Here is a 16853-nt window from a genome sequence, read left to right as displayed (position 1 = left end):
CAAAATTTCTACTACAGGTTCTCCGAACTACTCAAAACCTCCACTATATGTTCTCTGAACTACTCAAAATTTCCACTACAGGTTCTCTGAACTACTTAAAATTTCCGCTACAGGTTCTCCGAACTACTCAATATTACCATTACCAGTTCTCCAAACTACTTAAAATTTCCACTACAGGTTCTCCGAATTACTCAAAATTTCCACTACAGGTTCTCTGAACTACTCAAAATTTCCACTACAGGTTCTCTGAACTACTCAAAATTTCCACTACAGGTTCTCTGAACTACTCAAAATTTCCACTACAGATTCTCCAAATTACTCAAAATTTCTGCTACCTGTTCTCCAGAACCTGTCAGAACCTGCTGGATTTCACCCCTGCTCCTCTCCCCACCCGCACCACCCCAGGCAGCTAAATGAAGGACAACGAAGTTGAAAAACTAGCCTCCTTTAATTAAGGGAGTAACTGGGCAATCAGCTCCACGCATCAATCTTCATTTGCTACTTGACAGGCTGGGCAGGAAAAGGTGGAGCAGAAGAGAGACGGAGCTGCCCCAGGGAAGCACAAAAAATAAAAATAAAAGACAACAAATATACTGCACTTGGCAAGGTTTGAGCGCACACACACACACACACCCTCCGCTCTTTCCCCAGGACTCTAGATAGAGCAACTGACTCAGAACAGCTTGAAGACAGATAAATCTGTATTGTCCTGGCATGTCATTGGACCATCTGCCTGCAATACCAGCATGACCTGCGTTGTTAGGAAGGACCTTGGTTTGAGGTGACTTGGGAAAAAGGCTACGCACATGGAAATAATTCACCGGGAACTGTTCTGAAGCCTTGGGGCGTGAAGCTGGTTGAAACTTTGCAACTTGGCCAATGACATCTCTCTGACAACAGGGATGTCAAACTCCAGGCTCCATTTTCAGCTGCTACAGGCTCCTTCAGCCCTCTGGGGCAAAATTCAATTTAATTAATGTCTCACTTAACAACATAAATTTTGGAGTCAATTGTGGTCGTAAGTCGAGGACTACCTGTACCAGATCTGGGCTGCTAAATCTCCCGCTCTGTTCCCACAGTGGCCATCTTTCCCATTTCTGATTTACATTATATGCAAAACTCTAGACAGCCAGCAGGTGGCAGCAGTTAGTTGCCTAAAACTAATTATATGCTTCCTTCCTGTCTAGTGGTGGACTGGAGTTTTGCAATCTACATCTTGGTGCCAACAGCAATAATAAGCAAGAAACCCAACTTCCCGTTTCTGATTTACACTATGTGCAAAACTCCAGATAGCCGGCAGGTGGCAGAAGTAGTTGGCTAAAACTAATTCTATGTTGCCCTCTAGCTGTGGTCTGGAGGTTCGCAATCTAGATATTGGTGCCAACTATGTAATAAGCAAGAAGCCCAATTTTCCATTTCTGATCTACATTATGTGCAAAACTCCAGATAACCAGAGGGGACAGAAGCAGTTGCCTAAAACTAACTCTATGCTTTCCTCTAGTGGCGGTGTGGAGTTTTGCCATTTTGGTGCCAACTTACATGACAGCAATAAAAACAGTACATATTTTGTTATATTAGCAATACGTTGCAAATTTCCTGTGTTCAAAATATATGGGAGTTCATTGCCTTCATGCACCACCTTGTAGAATGATTTTTTTTGGATTCACACAATACATTGAGATTGGACTAAAACAAAGAATCAAGGATCTGCCAGCATATTCACACACATATAATTCAAACAAACAAGGTTAACATTTGCCCGACTTCATATTGTGTGTATGCACAGCCACCAGGTCTTTTTTTTTTTTTAATTAAAAGAGTTTTGTACAAACAGATTTTCCCCGTTTTCACCCCCCCCCCGCCATACAATGTAAATCTCATACAAATGCTATACCCCCCCAACCCCCCCCCCCGCAAAAATTCACATTCAAATATTATACCAAATACTTTGCCCCCTCCCCTCCCCCCGTCTTAAAGTAAATTACTCGTATTGTAACCCCTCTCCTCCCAACAAACACAATATAAATTGTGTTTATATTGTGTTTATATTATAAATTGTGACACTAGGTCTTTAACTGAGTGGGTTAAATATGTTGTGTGAATGCAGCCACTCAGTAAGCATTACTGAATTACCCCGTTACCTGGCTTTGCGTAACCAACTAGCTCAGTGTTTCTCAAAACTTAGCAAATTTAAAGAGTTAAAATCTGCATATTTTAAAGTTGCCAAGTTGGAGAAACCCTGCGTTAGACCATGATCTCCCATGTAGGGTGGGCTGGCGTTACTAGCTGAGCCACAAAATGTTAGCCCAGGTTTAAACTAACCAAATTCAGGATGCAAAAGTCCTGAACGGATTTGATGATAATACTGAGCATCATTCAGAGCCAGTTTGATCTAGTAGTTAATGCATCAGACTAGAAACCAGGAGGCGGTGAGTTCTAGTCCTGCCTTAGGCATGAAGGCCAGTTTGGGTGACTTTGGACCTATCATTGGGGGCCAGTGAGTTCTAGTCCTGCCTCAGGCTTAAAGCTGGCTGGATGAATTTGGACCAATCACCAGGAAATGGTGACTTTGGACCAATCACCAGAAGACGGTGAGTTCTAGTCCCACCTCAGGCATAAAGCCAGCTGAGTGACTTTGGACCAATCACCAGGAGATGGTAAGTTCTAATCCCACCTTAGGCATGAAGTCTGGCTGGATGACTTTGGACCAGTCCCTCTCTCTCAGCTCAACCCACCTCACAGGGTGGTTGTTGTGGAGAGAGAAAAAAAGGAGGAGAAAGGGATATTAGGTGTGCTTGCGGCTTTGAGTTATTTATAAACAAAAATAAAAGGAGGATAAAGATCAAATAAATAAAAGAATGCAATTCAAGCATGTCTTTATGAGGCAAAACTGCATGCAAATAAGAAAGGCAGACAGATTTTCCCCCCTCCCCCCCGGCCAGGAATGGTCTACCCCAATGTTTCTCAACCTCAGTCACTTTCAGCTATGTGGACTTCAACTCCCAGAATTCCCCAGAATGGCTGGCTGGGGAATTCTGGGAGTTGAAGTCCACACAGCTTTAAAGTCACTGAGGTTGAGAAACTGGTCTACCGTCAGAAAGCCCGGGCCAGAGGTGGGAACAGTTGCCTTCTCCATCCTGTCCTCATTTATCCCATGGAATGGCTATTCCTGCCTGTCCTCTGATCCCCTCAGCTGACAAGCTGTCAAAATGCAAACAGTCCAGCCATTAAAGCCAATGCACAGTTTGGATGAGGGCCATAACCCCTGGTAACCCTTTGCAGGAATTTCTTCTCCCCCGCCCCCCCCCCCAAAAAAATCAATGGTACGGGCCTTGCCAGGACCAAGACTTTGGATTCAACGGAGGCAGCATCCCTCCCCTGCTTCAGCTTAAGGAGAGCAGGGTGGGAGAGAGTTAAATTCTCCTCTGGCGTTTTCCCCGAGTTTTTGGAGTGACTCAGATTGCTGGCATTGGCGAAGCTCGGCTACATAAGGACAAGCCAGCCTCTTCAGAACAACAGAATAACAGAGCTGGAGGGGACCTTGGAGGTCTTCTAGTCCAACCCTATATGAGGGGTGTCAAACTCAAGGCCCATGGGCCGGATTTGGCCCATGGGGTGCTTAAATGTGGCCCACGGGGCCGGCCTGGAAATATCAAAGGACTGGCCCTCTGCTGGCCAAAATGGGCCCCAGAGCCCTGGCAAGGCCCGTTTTTGGCCAGCAGAATGCTGCTGGAGGCCAGGGAGGCCAAAAACGGACTGCGTGGGAGTCTCAGAGAATTATAATGCTGATCCAGTCCTGGAAGAAATCCAGTTTGACACCCCTGCAATTTTGGACAATTGGATGTCCAATCTCTTCTTAAAAACTTCCAGTGATGGAGCACGCATAACTTCTGGAGGCAAGTCATTCCACTGATTAATTGTTCTGTCAAGAAATGTCTCCTTATTTCTAAGTTGGATCTCTCGTTGGATGAGTTTCCATCCATGGTTTCTTGTCCTGCCTTCAGGTGCTTTGGAGAATAGCTTGACCCTTTCTTCTTTGTGGCAGCCTTTCAAATATTGGGACATTGCTATCATGTCAAGTTCAGCTTGCATAGCGAGAGAGGCAGGGAGGAAGAAGGGCAGACTTGGTCTAAAATATAGGTAAAGGTAAAAGTTCCCCTCACTCTAGGGGTGGGTTCCTGCCAGTTCTAACGTCTTCTATAGAAGAGGTTCCACAAATCTACAGTGCCGTTTAGAACCGGTTCCAGCTCCCCCCCCCCCGCCCCTCCGCACATCATCAAGATGAAGAACGAGAGGAGGAATTCTGGGAGTTGAAGTCCACAAGTCTTAAAGCTGTCAAGTTTGAACACCCCTGGGATTTTTTTTTCCTAAAGGGTTAGGGGTGCAAGGGCCTTGTAACTTGACAGCTTTAAGACTTGCACACTTCAATGCCAGAGTTCCTGAGCCAACATTTTGGTTGCTGAGCAAGTGCGTTGTTAAATGAGTTTCACCACATTTTACAAGTTGGCCACGCCCACCTGGTCACATGCTGGCAAGCCACACCCACTCAGTCACATGGACTGGCAAGCCACTCCCACCCAGTCACATGGCTGGCAAGCCACTCCCACAAAGCAGGCCACACCTATAGAAGAGGTTCTAAAAAAAATTGAAACCCACCACTGCCTTGCACATGTGTGCCAGTCTTTCGTGCCTCTAGGGGACAGTGCTCATCTCTGTTTCAAAGCCGTAGAGCCAGTGCTCTCTGAAGATGTCTCCGTGGTCAAGTGGCCGGCATGATTAAACACCGAAGGCGCACGGAACGCTGTTTGCTTCCCACCAAAGGTGGTCCCTATTTTTCTACTTGCATTTTTTACGTGCTTTTGAACTGTTAGGTTGGCAGAAGCTGGGACAAGTAACGGGAGCTTGCTCCATTACACGGCGCTCGGGATTCGAACCACCGAACTGCTGACCTTTCTGATCGACAAGCTCAGCGTCTTAGCCACTGAACCATTGCGTTCCCTAAGGATTTATAAAGCGGTACTAATACTTCACCTGATGTTGATTCTATGGCTCTGTTTATAAAACCAAAAATGTCATTCCCTTAACAGCAGCAGTTTACTTAACAATTGTGGCATAAAAGGTTGTAACATGGTGTGGGACTCACTTAAGAACTGCCTTGCTTAGCAACTGAAATTCTGATCTCAATTGTCCCTCAAATATGGTCCAAAATATAGGACACCCCCCCTAAGTCCCTTGAAACCCCATTCCACCCATATTCAAAGGCACCAAACTATATATTTTTTTTTAAAAGCTTGGGTGATTCAAGAGAAGTAACATCTCTCCAGGCGCCCAGTGACATTGGGCCGTCTCTCTGGGTGCCAATCGTTCAAACGTTGCCCAAAGCAGACCAGCCAACCGCAATGAAAACAAACCTCAGGGGTGAAATTGGCAGCTTTGCCCGGTGCCCAAAGCTTGGTTGATGTTTTGGGTTTTGTTTTGTTTTTGTTTTTCGAAAGAGAAGTGTCTTTTTAACTGCGCTGTGGGTTTCGTTGCCAAACCGAAGAGATGCTTAAAAATAATGTAAAACAGCCTCGTTCTTGAAAGTAAGAGTTTGAACGGATGGAAAAGGAAGCGTCTGAACGCCGCAGCCTGAATGAGGGTCCTCTGGGCCCCCATTTTTTCTGCTGGGGAGGGGCTTTAAAAAAAATCAGGGGGCATATATACTATTTAAAAAATAAATAAATAATAATAATCACGGGGAAGCTCACTCATTTTCATTCGGGATATGCTCCCAACGTGGGGAAATTTCGGAGGGGCTTGGATGGCACATCAACTAAGCTAGGAGAGAACTGTTGAGTCATCTATGGCTCAGTGGGTTGTAGGAACCCAGCCTGGGCATGGCCAGCTTGATATCACTTGTGTCGGGGCGCCTGTGGCAGTCCAAGCGCTCTGCCAGTGGAAACAGGCTCCCAAGCTCCGTTTTCAGCTGCGACGGCCTCCTGCAACCCTTTGCCAGCGAAAACGGAGCTCGGGAGGGCTGCACTGCGGGCCAGTCCTTGGCTGTTTCCAGGGGGCCCCTGCAGGCCAGATTTAAGCACCCCACGCACTGTATCCGGCCCCCACAGCCTTGAGTTTGACATCCCTGTTTTAGAGAGTCATTGAGGCCACTTGGTGGTTTGACAAACCTCCAAGAGGCCTCAATGACTCTCTAGAAGGATGCAAATGACCAACTGTCTGCGAGGAATATCAATCCTTCCATTCCCCACCATCCAGTCAGAGCTGAAGAAGCTTCTGGGATGAGAAGCAAAACATCTTCAAAGAAAAAGTCCACTTGCCTCTTGACCTGGATGACTGAGAATCTGCATAAACAGTGTTTTTCCAGTGGTTTTGTAACCTTGAATGGTCACTCAATGAGCTGTTGTAAGCCGAGGACTACCAATGTACAGTGGTACAGTCCAGCCTTTTTCCGAACCAGGGTTAAGGACATAGACTGGTGCCAGTACACCTTATCCAAATATGACTTTGCCTAGCCCCCATGGTGTGGCACAGACATAGAACAGCTCATCTGCTTGGGAATTTACAGAAAAAGCAAAACCCACATCATGACAACAGAACAATACAATCTGTCACAATGACATCATAGTACAAACAACCTGTTTCTAATCTAGTATCCCCTTGTGGTGGTCTACGAGTCTCTCTCTCCTCAAGCATTACCAGTATTCGTGTAAGTCAGAGATGGAGAACTCTGCCCCCCTAATGACTTGTGGACTTCAACCCCCAGAATTCTTGAGCCAGCATGGCTGACTTAGGAATTCTGGGAATTGAAGTCCAGAATTCATAAAAGGGCCATTGTTCTGTTTTTGCTATATACATAAATTACCGTGTTTCCCCGAAAATAAGACCAGGTCTAATATTATTATTTTTTGCTTCAAAAGATGCATTAGGGCTTATTTTCTGGTTAGGGCTTACTTTGGGGGAAATACGGTACTAATTGCATCCATCTGGCTGATGATCTTAACTTGGGCTTATTTTGGGGATAAGGCTTACCGTATTTTTCGGAGTATAAGATGCACCTTTTGCCCCCCAAAAAGAGGATGAAAATCTGGGTGCGTCTTATACACTGAATACAGCATTTTTGGCCTCCCATAATCCCGCCCTCTTTAAAAAAAATGAATGTGCAAAAGGTTTGGGAGTCCTGCAAAATGCTCCTGGGGGCTGGGGAGGGCAAAATTGAACGAAAAATTGACCATTTTTTGCTCATTTACCCCCACCCCCCACCCCAGCCCCCAGGAGCACACTACAAGCCTCCTAAAGGCCATGCGTGGCCCGTTTTTCACAAAAAATGGGGCGTGCAGAGGGTTTGGGAGGTCTGCAGAATGCAAGAACTTTTTAAAATTTACCTCTTCAAAATCTTGGTGTGTCTTATACTCCGGTGCGTCTTATACTCCGAAAAATACGGTATATTACAAGCATCCTGAAAAATCATGCTAGGGTTTATTTTTCAGTTGGATCTTATTTTCGGGAAAACAGGGTATATGCTGGGGACAAAACAGCCATAGCTCCCCACTCCTGATTTAAGTGAGTGAAGTCACATGCACCAAGGATTCAGCTAGCCTGAAATGGAAGATTTTGGATTCCAGCAAGAAGTTAACTACCCTGCATTGTCTCAATGGACGTACACAGGTCTGTTTGTGTGAAACGCTAGCATTCAAGGCCATGATTTACCGTGATTTAATGTAAGGTTTTCCTATGCATATTTATTTCTATTTGCAAGCAAGTTCCCCTGTTATTCATCAGAACCACTCAGAAACGATCCGTAGCTAGGAACCAGTCTTAATGAGCTAATTAAGTCTTAATGAACTCCCACCCTACACTTACTTCTACTAGGATCTGATTAAAGTAGCAAATGAGAATTGGGAAACATTTATAAAATATCCAGACAAAATCCAATTAAGCAATCATCACTTTGATCTCCAAACACCAGCCTGGAATTCATTTCTCCTTCATTTTGGTTCTATCTACTGCTAGCTTAACATCAGCCAACTTTGTCATGCTAAGGTGAGCAATTTACAAAGCATATGTGGGCTCCAGTGAGGTTAAAGGTAAAGGCAAAGCTTCTCCTTGCACATATGTAATAGCCGCTCCAGACTCTAGGGGGTGGTGCTCATCTCCGTTTCAAAGCTGAAGAGCCAGCGCTGTCCAAAGACGTCTCTATGGTCATGTGGCCGGCATGACTAAATGCCGAAGGCGCATGGAACGCTGTTCCCTTCCCTCCAAAAGTTGTTCCTATTTTTCTACTTGCATTTTTCACGTGCTTTCAAACTGCTAGGTTGGCAGAAGCTGGGACAAGTCACGGGAGCTCACTCCATTACGTGGCGCTAGGGATTCGAACCGCCAAACTGCCGACCTTTCTGATCGACAAGCTTAGCCACTGAGCCACTGCGTCCCTCTTAGTAAGTGAGGTTACTTTCCCCCCAAAAAACAGACACCAAAATAGATGTATTTCTGACGTATGAGTTTTATACCATTTGGAGGGGATGAAGGGAAGGTTTTAAGGCTGGCCGTTGTAGCCAAATTGCTCCTTCGAAGGTTGCCATGTGCATTTCCACCCTTAGACTGCTCACACTTAAAAATGGATGCGTTCCCTTCTGGTGAGGTCATCCAATGGGCCCCCTGAACTTCTCCAGAAGATCTGAAGGCTGAGAAGTTTCAGGAACAAAAGCAATTCAATAGCTGCGAATTCTCCAGTTAACTCGTAGATCCGAGTATGCCGTGAGCATACAGAACATTGGCTTAAATGAATAAGCAATGGTTAACTTCACCGTGAGGAAGAATGTCAGGGGAAGCACAAAACCCATGTACCTCCAAATCACCCCATCGGCCTCCCACTCCTGGGCAGCTGCTTAGCAAAGGTTGGTCTTTCCCCAAATGCACCACAAACCAGCGACTAAATGTGGTTTACTACCTACAGGCAAATATGCAGCTGTCAAACACAGAAATGTATGGGTGCCTAGATTTGGTGCAAAACCAACACAAAGCACCAGATGGCAGAAGAGAAGAGAATGACAGAGTTGGAAGGGGCCTCGGAGGTCTTCTAGTCCAACTCCCTGCTTAGGCAGGAAACCTGGCACCAGTGATGGCGAACCTTTTTCTTACGGCATGCCAAAATTGTACATGCGCTATCGCGCGTGTGTGCCCACTCAATCTCCACACTCACCCACCTGTGCATGCACATGCATTTTTCGCCCTCCCCAGTCTCCAGAGGCTTTTCTGAAGCCTTGGGAGGGAGAAAAAGGACCCCAATGGGCCAACCGGGAGTTCCGGTTAGCCTGTTGGGGCCGTTTTTCGCCCTTCCCAGTCTCCGGAGGCTTTCCTGAAGCCTTGGGAGGGTGAAAAATCAGCTGGCCGGCAGGCGCAGGCGCGCCAGAGCTAACAGCAGGCATGCCAACAAATATGGCTTCACATGCCACCTGGGCACGCATGCTACAGTTCGCCATCACAACCCTACACCACTTCAGACAAATGAAAAGAGAAAGAGCTTCCAGATAGTATCAGCTTTGGCTCTTGCAGCTCAGATGTGGCATTAAATTTCCGGCGTAATCTAGACCGGGGGGGTCTCCAACCTTGGCATCTTTAAGCCTGGCAGACTTCAACTCCCAGAATACCTCAGCCAGCAAAGCTGACTAGGGAATTCTGGGAGTTGAGTCTAAACTAGTGTTTCTCAACTTTGGCAACATGGAGATGAGTGGACTTCAACTCCCAGAATTCTCCAACTAACATGTTGGCTGTGGAATTCTGGGAATCAAAATCATACATGTGTTGGCTGTGGAATTCTGGGAGTTGAAGTCCACATGTGTTGGCTGTGGAATTCTGGGAGCTGAAATCATACATGTGTTGGCTGTGGAATTCTGGGAGTTGAAGTCTACATGTGTTGGCTGTGGAATTCTGGGAGTTGAAATCCATGCATGCTGGCTGTGGAATTCTGGGAGTTGAAGTCCACATGTGTTGGCTGTGGAATTATAAAAGTTGAAATCCATGCATGCTGGCTGTGGAATTCTGGGAGTTGAAGTCCACATGTGTTGGCTGTGGAATTCTGGGAGTTGAAGTCCACATGTGTTGGCTGTGGAATTCTGGGAGTTGAACTCCACATGTGTTGGCTGTGGAATTCTGGGAGTTGAAGTCCACACATCTTAATTGAGAAGCACTGATCTAGCCTAAGGGACTTCCCTGACTCTGAGAGAGCTCCCGCCCACCCACCCCCACCTGATTTCCCCTCCCTCGCAGTCCCACCTGCAGCAAACCTGGCCTCCTGCTCTCCTTCACTGAGATCCGAATAGGAGTTGAAGGTGCTTTCCAGGGTCGCAGGAGAATCGATGGGTTTGCACCATCCCTTCCACTCAATCAGGTGGGCCACCCTGCCTTGCGCCATGGCGGTGGGCTTAGTCACATGATCCTTCACCACCTGGGAAATACCTGCAACCAAACAAACAGACACTGTTAGCTGGAGATGCCCTCGAGTTACTGAGATGGTCTCTCTTTCCTCTTTTAGGACGCTCCCGAATCTATGAAGTATCCTGGCTACCATGAATGAAGGCAGGGGGTTCTTTTGGACCTCAGGGTCCACTAAATTCATAATTTTAAATCTCCCAGACCACTAATATGATCTGCCTAATGACTGACTGGGTGGGCGTGGCAAGGTGGTCATGTGATTGGGTGGGCATGGCCAACTCGATGTCACTCACGTCGAGGGGCGCCTCACTGGCCTCTACTTGCCCCTCCCCTCTCAGCCACTCATCACTTGCCCGCCTGGGCTCCTTAGGGCCCCAACAGGAAGCAGTTGCTGGAGCTAAGCTGCCACCATGAGAAAGAGTTGGCAAAATAGATGGCTCAGTTCAAATGGGACCTAATTGAGAAGAAGGCTCAGCAGAAGCATCTCACTGAGGACTAGGAGCATAGGCTTTCCAAGCCGAGGGAAGACCTGCGGGAGTGCAAGGCCAGGTACCGGCACCTGGAGGCTAAGCAGGCTGAGATGATCAGCCAGTTCCAGGCCATGATGCAGTCCCACTGGAACGAGGCCCTCCAGCACTTCACCACCAGCTGCCCTTCCCTCCAGCCTTCGCTCAAAGCCCAACACCATGAGGCAGAGGCACACCCCAAGTCGGAATTTCTGCCTCCCCCCAACCCGCACAAAAAGACCCCGGAGGGGGAGACTCTTTGCAGCAACACAAGCCGTTCATTGCATTTAACCAGCCCAGGGGCTGTAGTTTAAGGACCCCTGATTTAGTGCAATATAAAAAATGCAAATAATTTTGGGGGGAACCACTAGTTGGTGACGGCTAAATTAAGGCACTTAGAATTCGGATAATTAACATCTTTCATGTTCTAAGGAACACTCATTTTTCTAAAAGAACTAAATCTGTGATTCATGGCTTGTTCTGAACTTCCTTCATCCCTTCTGTATGACTGACATGACCTTTGTTAATTAAAATATGCTTTTGTTTCTGCAGGCATTCATATTGTTAATGTTTTCATATTTGCGGGCAGTGAGCATTTGCTGGAAAGGAGAAAAGCTGTTTAATATAGGAGGCTGTGGAGAAAGAGGTCTTAGAACAGGGTTTTACATACTCGGCCCCTTGAAGATGGGTGGACTTCAACTGGCTGGGGAATTCTGGGAGTTGAAGTCCACCCATCGTCAAGTGGCCAAGTTTGGAAAACCACTGCTTTAGAGGCCTCATGGATCAGGTTGACATACAAATAGGAAACAAACAAAGCAACAATATCAAGCTGAAACAAATGCATAGGTAAAGGGAAAGGTTCCCCTTTGCACATATGTGCTAGTCGTTCCCGACTCTAGGGGGCGGTGTTGATCTCTGTTTCAAAGCCAAAGAGCTAGCGCTGTCCGAAGACGTCTCCGTGCTCATGTGGCCGGCATGACTAAACACCCAAGACGCATGGAACGCTGTTCACTTCCCACCAAAGGTGGTCCCTATTTTTTCTACTTGCATTTTTTACGTGCTTTCAAACTGCTAGGTTGGCAGAAGCTGGGACAAGTCACGGGAGCTCACTCCGTTACATGGCGCTAGGGATTCGAGCCATTGAACTGCCGACCTTTCTGATCGACAAGCTCAAATACATATACGTACTTATAATTTCTTAAATCGCTAAAAAAAATAAAAACAAGGGTACAACAGTTTTATAAATAAGGGCATCAACCATAAAACTATCTGGACTTTTCACACACACACACATCCTTGGCCGAAATCTTTTTCACGTCAGAATATTTTCTAGTGCCTTTTTCGTGTCCTGTTCATTTGACTGTTCGAGTCAGCCTGGATTCTGGACAGCTTTACGGACAAATATATTCCGTTTTCTTAGCAAGATTTTCAAAGGTTGTGTGCCCTTGCTGTCTTCTTTCTAGGGCTGAGAGAGAGAGAGGGATGGGCCCAAAGTCATCCAACTGGCTTCATGCCTAAGGCAGAACTGAAACTCATGGTTTCTAGTCCTTCAATCACGACACTAAATTGGCTGTCATTCTCAGGCAAAGCAACATGGTCTTTGTTACACCTGAGACGACCTCGGCGCTCTCTGAGCTAGCTTGTTTTCTTCCAGACGTTTCATTCAGGGGTGAAATTCAGCAGGTTCTGGAGAACCGGTAACAGAAATTTTGATAAGTATGGAGAACCAGCAAATACCACCTTTGGCTGGCCCCAGAGTGGGGAGGGTATAGGGATTTTATCCCACTTCTGACTAGCTCCGCCCCATCTATTCTCTGCCTTCCGAGTCCCAGCTGATTGGCTGGGTCTTCTTATGTTGCCCTGCACCGGAGAACAGAGCTGGAAAGCAGGTTAGTGGGGTGGGGAGGGAATGGGGATTTTACAGTATCCTTCCCCTGGAGTGGGGAGGGAATGGGGATTTTACAGTATCCTTCCCCTGGAGTGAAGAGGGAATGGGGATTTTGCAGTATCCTTCCCCTGGAGTGGGGAGAGAATGGGGATTTTGCAGTATCCTTCCCCTGGAGTGGGGAGAGAATGGAGATTTTGCACTATCTTTCCCCTGGAGTGGGGAGAGAATGGGAATTTTGCAGTATCCTTCCCCTACAGTGGAGAGGGAATGGGGATTTTGCAGTATCCTTCCCCTACAGTGGAGAGGGAATGGGGATTTTGCAGTATCCTTCCCCTGGAGTGGGGAGAGAATGGGGATTTTGCACTATCCTTCCCCTGGAGTGGGGAGAGAATGGGGATTTTGCACTATCCTTCCCCTGGAGTGGGGAGAGAATGGGGATTTTGCACTATCCTTCCCCTGGAGTGGGGAGAGAATGGGGATTTTGCAGTATCCTTCCCCTGGAGTGGGGGGGGGAATGGGGATTTTACAGTATCCTTCCCCTACAGTGGAGAGGGAATGGGGATTTTGCAGTATCCTTCCCCTGGAGTGGGGAGAGAATGGGAATTTTGCAGTATCCTTCCCCTACAGTGGAGAGGGAATGGGGATTTTGCAGTATCCTTCCCCTACAGTGGAGAGGGAATGGGGATTTTGCAGTATCCTTCCCCTGAAGTGGGGAGAGAATGGGGATTTTGCACTATCCTTCCCCTGGAGTGGGGAGAGAATGGGGATTTTGCACTATCCTTCCCCTGGAGTGGGGAGAGAAAGGGGATTTTGCACTATCCTTCCCCTGGAGTGGGGAGAGAATGGGGATTTTGCAGTATCCTTCCCCTGGAGTGGGGAGGGAATGGGGATTTTACACTATCCTTCCCCTGGAGTGGGGAGAGAATGGGGATTTTACACTATCCTTCCCCTGGAGTGGGGAGAGAATGGGGATTTTGCAGTATCCTTCCCCTGGAGTGGGGAGGGAATGGGGATTTTACAGTATCCTTCCCCTGGAGTGCGGAGAGAATGGGGATTTTGCACTATTCTTCCCCTGGAGTGGGGAGGGAATGGGGATTTTGCACTATCCTTCCCCTGGAGTGGGGAGGGAATGGGGATTTTGCAGTATCCTTCCCCTGGAGTGGGGAGGAAATGGAGATTTTGCAGTATCCTTCCCCTGGAGTGGGGAGGGAATGGGGATTTTGCAGTATCCTTCCCCTGGAGTGAGGAAAGAATGGGGATTTTGCAGTATCCTTCCACTGGAGTGAGGAGGGAATGGAGATTTTGCAGTATCCTTCCCCTGGAGTGGGGAGAGAATGGGGATTTTGCACTATCCTTCCCCTGGAGTGGGGAGAGAATGGGGATTTTGCAGTATCCTTCCCCTGGAGTGGGGAGAGAATGGGGATTTTGCACTATCCTTCCCCTGGAGTGGGGAGGGAATGGGGATTTTGCAGTATCCTTCCCCTGGAGTGGGGAGGAAATGGAGATTTTGCAGTATCCTTCCCCTGGAGTGGGGAGGGTATGGGGATTTTGCAGTATCCTTCCCCTGGAGTGAGGAGGGAATGGGGATTTTGCAGTATCCTTCCACTGGAGTGGGGAGGGAATGGAGATTTTGCAGTATCCTTCCCCTGGAGTGGGGAGAGAATGGGGTTTTTGCACTATCCTTCCACTGCCACGCCCACTAAGCCACGCCCACAGAACCCATAGTAAAAAAAAATCGAATCCCATCATTGAAGAAAAGATTTCTGTTGCTAAGTGAGACATTTGCCAAGTGAATTTTGCCCCATTTTGCTTTTCCTTTTATAGTTTGTACAACAGAGAAAGTTCGGGGGAAAAGTTGATTGGTGAGGAAAAATAAACCATCCTGCCCCAGGACTTCATTGAAATAAGGCACCCAATAATAGGTAAGTGTAAGAATTTAAAAGGGCATCATATGTTGGAATAGAAAAAAGAAAAAAATGAGTTAGTATGGGAAGAAACCTTATGGGGTTCTTGTAAAGATACAATTACCTTCAATTTAAACAATTAGGACGTACAAATACAATACAGTTACTCCTCAATTTACAATAGTTCATTTAGTGACCGCTTGAAGTTACAATTCCACTGAAAAAAAGTGTCTTATAACCGTTTTTCACATTTACGACCATTGAGGCCTCCCCCGTGGTCATGTGATCAAAATTCTGACGCTTGGCAACTTACTCATATTTATGACGGTTGCAGTCTCCTGGCGTCGCGGGGTCCCCTTTTTGCAACCTTCTGACAAGCCAAGTTAATGGGAGAAGCCAGATTTACTTAACAACCGAGTTACTAATTTAAGAACTACAACGATTCACTTAACAAATGTGGCAAGAAAAGTCATAAAATGGGACAAAACTCACTTAACAAAATGCCTCGGCAACATAAATTTTGGGCTCAGTTATGGTCGTAGGTTGAGGATCACCTGTATAAAGATTTATTGCAAGCTTAAGGTCTCTACAAAAATCTGAACTACTAACGGTCATGGGAAATTAGTGAAAGTTAAGACTAGAAAGGAATTTAAGGTGGGCTGGACTTAGATCTCATGTGGGCACCCAGAGACTGATGACTGATGATGCATTTGACCCCTCCTTCAGTGGTCATTTCCTACAACAACTGCAGTGATTCACTTAACAACTGTGGCAAGAAAGGTTATAAAACGGAGCAACATTTACTTAGTAAATGTCTCACTTAGCAACAGAAATTTTGGGCTCAATTGTGATCGTAAGTTGAGAATTACTTGTACTTGTCAAGCTTGAAAAACGCTTACACTTCTTGTGACTATTATTGCTTTTCAACTTACCAAAGAACTGGGGGAGGGAAGGGTAGGATGGAAAGCAGAAACTCCAGACTTCAACTGTGAGAGCCAAGGGCACTTTTGCAGGTGGCCGCCAAGACATGGACTGTTATCAAAACAAAATAATGCTCCCTAACTGGACACTGTGACCTGTATCATGGAAAGAGGGGTGAAATCTATTTCTTAACTATGCAGGCTTGCAGGGGAAAATTTAGAGTTGGTTTTCCTTTCTTCAGTGCCAAAACGAAGTTCAATAAAGTTTTGCTTTGGGGATTTTAAAGTTCCTGAAAGTGCCTGCTTTAGTTGGGTTTGTTAGTCGGACAGATGGCAGGATCCATTTTCACTACACAATGATAAAATAAACCAATAACCAGAGCTGGGATGGCACAGTGGTTGGAGTGCGGAATTGCAGGCTACTTCTGCTGACTGCCGGCTGCCATTAGTTTGGCAGTTCAAATCTCACCAGGCTCAAGTTTGACTCAGCCTTCCATCCTTCCGAGGTGGGTAAAAGGAGGACCCAGATTGTTGGGGGCAAGAGGCGGACTCTGTAAACCGCTTAGAGGGGGCGGTAAAGCACTGTGACGCGGTATATAAGTCTAAGTGCTGTTGCTATTGCTACTTCATTTTCCCTTCAATCATCAAACCTTGGCCACACTCCTTTTGAGTCCCATTTCCTGGACTTGCACGGAGCACTAAATAACAGCCTCCTCTGAGCCATAAGCCAAACGTTGCTAAAGTCAAAACTCAGATGGTTTTGAGAGTATGGTTGGCGTTGTCTACATCTTACCATGCAAGGAAGATCGAGCGAGGGCTGCAATTTCCTGAATGGTCAGCGCTCGCCGGGACTTGGGTAGCATTTCGATGGTGTCTTCAACATTTACCTGTGAAAGAGAAGGAACCAGAGGTCAATTAAGAAGGTTCACACAGTGGAATTTTTCCTTGGCAATGTTCCCATTCCCATATTCAGCAATAAAAACCTGTCTTCGTTCTGTTTTTATCAACTGCGGCAGAAGCACTGTTGGAAGAAATGTCCTTCTGGGTTCAGCTCCAAGTGGGGAAAAAGACACTGGAGACATGGAGGCTGCTTGGAAAGATGGTTTAATGGTGGACAGGACCACATGGCTTGAGCTCCTGAGCAGAAAAGGGGGATCACATGCTTCAATGTTGGTGGAGAAGAAGAGAAGGGTCGAGGAAGGGGCTT

The 16853-nt window shown here is 46.7% G+C and overlaps 1 protein-coding gene across 2 annotated transcripts in view; it reads right to left on the bottom strand.

Annotated features, from left to right (window-relative positions):
- The window catches only part of FAM131A (family with sequence similarity 131 member A), an 87887-nt gene that overhangs the window by 13960 nt on the left and 57074 nt on the right, over positions 1–16853 (bottom strand). For both annotated transcript variants that reach the window (XR_014175444.1, XM_081953638.1), the window contains exons 2-3: positions 16440–16533; positions 10270–10452 (exon numbers count right to left, since the gene is read on the bottom strand). Coding sequence is in view for 1 of the 2 variants with exons in the window: in XM_081953638.1 (XP_081809764.1) it covers positions 10270–10452; positions 16440–16533 (277 nt within the window). In the remaining variant the exon portion in view is untranslated. The remainder of the gene's footprint in view (positions 1–10269; positions 10453–16439; positions 16534–16853) is intronic.

The sequence above is a fragment of the Natrix helvetica genome (assembly GCF_964273705.1).
Source record: "Natrix helvetica genome assembly, chromosome: 5".
Taxonomy (NCBI): Eukaryota; Metazoa; Chordata; class Lepidosauria; order Squamata; family Natricidae; genus Natrix; species Natrix helvetica.
This window is presented reverse-complemented; position numbering and strand designations above follow the sequence as displayed.